The sequence below is a fragment of the Callorhinus ursinus genome, unplaced genomic scaffold (genome assembly GCF_003265705.2).
Source record: "Callorhinus ursinus isolate GAN/ISIS: 27379988/994484 unplaced genomic scaffold, GSC_fseal_2.0 scaffold1228, whole genome shotgun sequence".
Lineage (NCBI taxonomy): Eukaryota > Metazoa > Chordata > Mammalia > Carnivora > Otariidae > Callorhinus > Callorhinus ursinus.
In genome coordinates, this window is record NW_027398283.1 from 1 (window position 1) to 6,707 (window position 6,707).

Here is a 6,707-nt window from a genome sequence, read left to right on the forward strand (position 1 = left end):
AGGTGGCCATGAAGAGCAGGTAGAGGCGGAAGAGCAGGGTGTCCATCATGTGGCTGAACTTCACCCACAGGTCGACCAAGTCCTGCCTCTGAGTCTCTTCTTCCTGCTGGGCCCTTGTTGACTCAGGGCTCCCATTTAACTCTGCCTTTCTGGGACCTGACACCTTCCCCACCAACTCCACGGGCTCCTTCACACCTACAGAGACAGAGACTCAGCCATGGGCCATGAAGTGCCCCTGGGGAGGGAGGGGGCCAGGAAAGGAGACAGGAGCAGAGAGTGGAGGTGTGGGAAGAGGAAATGTATGCAGGGCTGAACCCTCACCAGGCAGGTGGGTGGGGGTGGGGCCCAGGCCCTTATTTCCCTTCTGGGGTGCAGTGGGGCAGCATTTCCTTGGGCTGGTGCAGCAGAGGAGCAGAGGTTGGAGCCACCGAGGCATGGGTGGGGGCTGGGTGGTGGCCAGGTACAGCAGGTAGGTGATGAAGATGGTCTCTAGCAGGCTGACCACCATCAGGGACAGACACAGGGCAAAGTAGACACCTGAGGGCAAAACAAATTACAAGTAAACCAGGACAGATTCATCTCTACATTTTTCTTAAGACTTTCTCCAAATCCAGTCTTTTGTGGGAACCCCTTCCCTCCTTAAGTGGAGAGACAGCCGGTTCCTGGTTCCCCTCCCTATGCCCTCCTGCCTTTGCTTCCCTGGAAAGTGGGAGGGGCCGTACTGATGAGGGGGATGCCACTGGCTGGAAGTTATTCATCATGAGCAGGAAGACACTGTAGTCCAGCAGAAGGGTCATCTTGAATGGGGCACGATTCTCATTTTCTGCCAGCAGGTAGAAGCTGAGGGCGTCGATGGCAACCAGAAAACCACTGGGCACCAGGAGGTTTATGACGTAGAGGCTGGGCCTGTGCCTGATGGCCACCTGGGGGGAGGAGAGATTGTGGAGAATGTGGCAAATATCCTGATGTCAGAAGGTTCTTGTATATATATATATATATATATTTTTTTTTTTTTTTAAAGATTTTATTTATTTGACACAGAATGAGAGAGAGAGAGAGAGAGTGCATAAGCAGGGGAACAGCAGAGAGCGAGGCAGAGGGAGAAGCAGGCTCCCCACTGAGCAGGGAGCCCAACGTGGGGCTCGATCCCAGGACCCTGGGATCATGACCTGAGCCGAAGGCAGACATTTAAGCAGCTGAGCCACCCAGGCGCCCAGACGGCTCTTGTGTATTTGACTGTAATCCTTGCTGATGTAGTGTTTGGCTGGCTGTAGGATGATTGCTTTAGGTAACACATGCATTTAATTGTATCCTCTACAGAAGTGCCCTGCTTTGTTGTCTAATTTTCATATGGCCAACTTGCTGGGAACACAACAATTATAGACTTTTAGGGGCAAGTAGGGCCCTTTGGACCATCACAGAGATGGCTGCTCCATTCTGAACAGTAGAGCTTTTAAGAGCCCAGCAGCTCCTCCTTTCTGTAGGGTGGAGAAGGGGGAAGGGGGGGGAGGGGGAAGCCCTAGTGATCCTTCTTCAGGGCAGTTAGGATAGAGGGTGGAGTGGGGAGAAGTGCTTGGCCCCCTGGAAATCCTTTTTACATCCCAAAGTGCCTTAGATCAAGAGGAAAATCATAGAGGAACTGGGATCAGAAGTCGAACAGGGGACCCTTGGACTTACATAGAACGTAATCTGGTCATATAGGTTGCTGCCCACCAACATCTTTGGGGTAGCCTTGTTGATGCCCAGGAGCTCCCACTCTCCCTGGGTCTGGATGAGGTTATGAGATGTGTCTGTTATCTCCCACACTTCCTTGTCCATGCCCAGTAGCATGCTGTCCACTATAAGGAAGGCCAAGGGCAGCTCAGTCCAGAAGTGCTTCCAAGCTTCCTGCCCCCAAATTAAATTCCTCCCCCACTGAGCTTCTTTAGCAAATTTTCCTTTCTGTTCTTTTAAGGCAAAGCATCCAGGTTTTCTCAAAAGTGGGTTACAGGACCACAATTCATGTGTGTACAGGCTGCAGCATTGATTTTTTTTTTTTTTTGTTGAAAACAGGAATGAGTCAAAGTTGTTATGGGAACATTAGATATGACTCAAATGTGAGTCAAGAACTTTTGCAATCATTCCTATTTTCCTTCTCCATTCCCTAGTTGTATGATGTTCTTTTAGTGGAATCAAACTTGAACAGCTCAACCTTTTCATAACTACATGCATGCCCATTATAATGATTAATATACCCAAATCTACCACATGACACCTGGTGGCATTCAGTGTTTACTGGTTTAAGTGTGTTAGCTATCAAAATTAAAAGTTTTCAACTAAAGTGAAATAAGTCAATCAGAGAAAGACAAGTATCATATGATCTCACTGATATGAGGAATTTGAGAAACAAGACAGAGGATCATAGGGGAAGGGAGGGAAAAATGAAACAAGACGAAACCAGAGAGGGAGACAAACCATAAGAGACTCTTAGTCTCAGGCAACAAACTGAGGGTTGCTGGAGTGGTGGGGGGTGGGAGGGATGGGGTGGCTGGGTGATGGACACTGGGGAGGGTATGAGCTATGGTGAGCGCTGTGAATTGTGTAAGACTGATGAATCACAGACCTGTACCTCTGAAACAAATAATACATTATATGTTAATAAAAAAAAGTTTTCAGCTAAAAATTGTAGAGCAGGAGCTCTATAGCAGCCCAGGGTCAGATGGGCCTCATTTGGCACAAGGGCCATCCAAGATTTCAAGCAGTAGTTCTTTCTTTTTTTTTAAGTTTGTTTGTTTATTTATTTATCTATCTATTTATTTATTTATTTTAGTAATCACTACACCCACGGTGGGGCTTGAACTCACAACCTGGAGATCAAAAGTCACATGCACTTCCAACTGAATCAGCCAGGTGCTCCTGTAGTTCTCTCTGTCTCTTTTTTTTTTAATGTCTGCCCCGAATCTTGAATAACTAGCAAAACATGTCTTGCTCACCTGTATAGAGGAAGGAACTGAAGGTGAGTGTGCAGTTCTGTTGGTCAAAAGGAAAGTAAAAGATGTCCAGGTTATAGATGCTGGTCACGTGCACTGGCCTGTTGTACTTCATTGGACCTTCACTGTTAGCGAAGGTGGTGAGACCTGGAGGCGCTTGATCCACATCCATGCTGCTCATGAGAGGGAGGGAGTGGGTGCTGGGGTGCCTTCATTAACTTTTTTTTCCCTCCCTTTCCACATCTTCCCTTACTGTGCTCCCCTTTTGATTCTTTCTCTACTGTCACTCTATCTTGTCTCCGGTACATCTCTTAGTGCTTTGTGGCAGTCAATTAATTGAGGCTGAGCCCCAGTCTGAACCTTCTGATGTTCCTGTGCTCTGCACTGACCCAAGGCTGCTCTTTGCAGATGGGCTTCGTGCTGGCTTTCCCCAACTCCCCCGCCCCCGGCCCCAATATGCACGATTCCAAAATGAAGATGTCTGAGAGCCACAGGTTTTCAGCCGAGACAGTGAGTTTTTTGAGGCTGACACACTCTTCTGGATTCCAGCTGATGAAGGGATTGTCCCACATCTGTAGCCAGGGCAATGGGAAACAGAGATGAGCAATGCTGGAGTTTATTCAGTCAGCTTCTCCTGCCCCTCCCATTCTTCTTTGAGCTCTGATCTTCTTTCCCCCACTCATGTCCCTAATGACCCCAGCCTGTCTCCCCCTTCTTTATCTCGCCAAGTGTTATTGGTAAAGTACCCTGTAATCACCTTTTTTCCAGGCAGACCTTAAGTATAGCCTAAAACCCTTTGGTCCCAGGAGCACACCAGTATGTTGGCCTGCAAACCATTTGGCCATTTTCTTGGACCACCATTTCCGCCTTTGTAAGCTGCCCAGGGAGATGTGTGTGCCCAAGGCCAGTCCAGTTCAAGATGGAGTGATTTGGTCCCACAAAGATTATAGATTTAGTGGAGGTTGGGACTAGGAAACCCCTAAGTTACTCCTCAAATTTATACTTACAAATGAAAGTGGGAAGGGGATAGTTGAATTTGCCTTACCAAATTGACCCACAGGAATGATGTCGGAAGCTGGAGCTGCGCATTCTGGTAAAGAAATTCCCATCCAGCATTATTAGTACAAAAAGACTTTGCCCATGCCCACCTCATATTCTTATCAATATTTACTAATTTACTGGGCCAGGCATAGCTCTAGGTGCTCAACTGTCTTTTCCTTACTTGTCTCCCTTGTATCTAGGGACAATTCAGGTTTTAACTGACATAGAGACACTTCTTCCTGGAACATTCCAGGAAGGGCAGCACTCAAGAAGGAATCCTTCCTGAAAAAATACCACTGCAGCATTCTTCTTTACGTCTCCCCATCCCGTAGGAAAATCCTCTAATTTGTGCAGAATCTATTTAGAGGACCTGTTGTTCACCACTGGACCAGTACAGTGTTGTGTTGACAGGGCAGAGGATCCTCGTTCCCTATTAGAAAAATGGAAAGTGGGGACCAGGTCTCACCACTTCCAGGATGGCAGACAGGGTGAAGGAGATGTTGACATGAGTGGGGATGCTGTAGTTGACGACTGGACGGAAGGCCTTTCTGTCAAACACTGCTTGGAAGGCAGCAGGATCCACCCCGTACTGGTCAAAGCCTGAGCAATTGATGGTGAAAGTGTCACCTCTTCCTGTAGTGAGCAGAGACCCTGTGAGAGAGGGCTTCTATGGCCAGGGCTGAAACCTCTCTGCAGAGAGAAAACAGATGGCATACTGGGAGGAGTGGTGAGCCCTCCTTCCTGGGCCAAGATTCCCCAAGGCCAAAGCCCTTCCTTCCAGGCCAGAGAGGATAGGCTGATCTGGTAGGCAAATGGTGGGAGTTGATCTGGTGAGCTGGACCAGGGCTCTATTCTCATTCCTATTGTTTTGTCCTCATGCAAACCCTACCCAAATCTGTATGTAAACTTGGCCTTGGTACAATGGCAGCCACTTCAATAAGTCCTCAAGTGTACCTATCACAGGCTTCTTGGGTCTACCTAGGAGCCCCTCTCAGCACTGCCTTAAAGCTTGTCATCCGAGTCACTTAGAAATCTGCTATAGTGTATTTCTCTTCCTCATTCTCAGGGACTTATATTTACTGAAGATAAGAACTGATTTATCAAGAAAATAAGGGAAGTTAACAATTGTACTTTCTAGGTAGATATGGGTAACATGTAGCAGGTATTCTGAATTGGTGTGTACCTTGGTGCTATGCATTTATTTTGCCCTTCTCAGACTTAGTGACTTCAGATATCTTGGGATTTATTTCCAGCACTGGGATAATTAGGTGATATCACTGAGGTTATACTATATGCCTATCATATAGTGAGACCTGAGCAGATGTTGTCTCTTGGCTATGACCAGGGAACCATCTTGGTAGTACCTGGGCAGAATCTTTCCCCATTTCCAGCTTTGTGTGATCTTTTGCTCTGCTTGCTCCTCTACAACTCCATCTCTTTCCATAATATTTAAGGTATATACCCAGACTAGGAACAAATATTCCCTCATGTAAGCAAAATATCTACTCCTACCTCGAATTGATTCCTACCCTCCCTCAGTGTTTTACACTTACTCCTACATGGCACATTTAAAATCCATGGCTACTCTTCTCACAGATACAATATTAAGGGAAGAAGACAGGGAGAGTGGGATGAGGGTGTGGTGGGAGGGACACTGGAAGTGAAGGAAAAGGTGGAATTGGAGAGGTAGTGAAGTGGGACAGTTTGGCAGATTCCTGTATGGACAGGAATAGAGAAGGCCGTGTGTACTGATCAGCGGAATGTCTTTCTATCTGCCACACACACACACACACACACACACACACACACACACACACACAATCAAGACACAGATATTAGGGAAGAAATACCTAACATGTTAATTCTGAATGTTCTCCAAGTGCTACAAGGAAGTTCCTAGATATCTTTGAGAACCACATTCTGGTCTTCCCTGTTCTTGCCCCGTCTTACCTGGAAGCAGAAAGCTGACAGTGATGTAGAGGAGGACTCCCCCCTCCACAGGCCACCCCCCTTCCATCCTCCTTTTCTGGACTCTTCTCTGGGGATTCACCAGGAGCCCCCAGACTCTTGAGCTTAAAGGAGCTCAGACCACACCTTGGCTTCTGGTTTTGAATAGTGCTCATGACAGGTGACCACTCCCTGGTGAGAGGTTGTGGCCAGAGAGGGCACAGCAGAGTGTCCTGCTTTGCCCCCGTGCTGGTATGCCTTCCGGGCTCCAGGCAGGGGTGGGAGTTGGGCCAACACAAAGGGAGAAGCCCCTGTTTGGCAGCAAGGTGCTGAGATCAGTAACAAAATAACTTGCCTTAATGAGAGGATGAGGGCTAGGGAAGTAAGAATCAAGTTCTTTTAAGACTAGGGTATCTGCAGATTTATAAAGGTGACAATATTTAGTGATTTGGTTATGTATTCATTAAGGATGATTGCAAATGCCAAATTATAAATCTTGATTCCTGCCTTCATCATCTATTGTCAATATTTCTCCAACAGCCCCTAACAAGATTCCTCCTTTCAACCCCTCTGCCTTTCTGATTCATTTTCCCTAAACCAAATTTTCTATACATTTTTTACTTTACTACATGATAAAAGAAGTCATAAAATTAAGATAGCAGAACCGTTTTTAATGTCTTTGCATTGTCAGTAGTTTTATACATTATCATAAACTAGTAATCTCAGATAACATCAATCTTAATGGCATGT

The 6,707-nt window shown here is 46.7% G+C and overlaps 1 protein-coding gene across 1 annotated transcript; it reads right to left on the minus strand.

Annotated features, from left to right (window-relative positions):
* Positions 1-7: 7 nt before the first annotated feature.
* LOC112818955 (5-hydroxytryptamine receptor 3C-like) lies at positions 8-6,027 on the minus strand (the record flags this gene model as incomplete). Its single annotated transcript, XM_025866019.1, is given in 10 exon segments — positions 8-195; positions 322-537; positions 723-752; positions 755-923; positions 1,678-1,838; positions 2,973-3,142; positions 3,432-3,541; positions 4,015-4,059; positions 4,477-4,643; positions 5,961-6,027. Coding segments are annotated over 10 exon segments (1,323 nt in total), but the record flags the coding sequence as incomplete, so codon positions are not given.
* Positions 6,028-6,707: the final 680 nt, after the last annotated feature.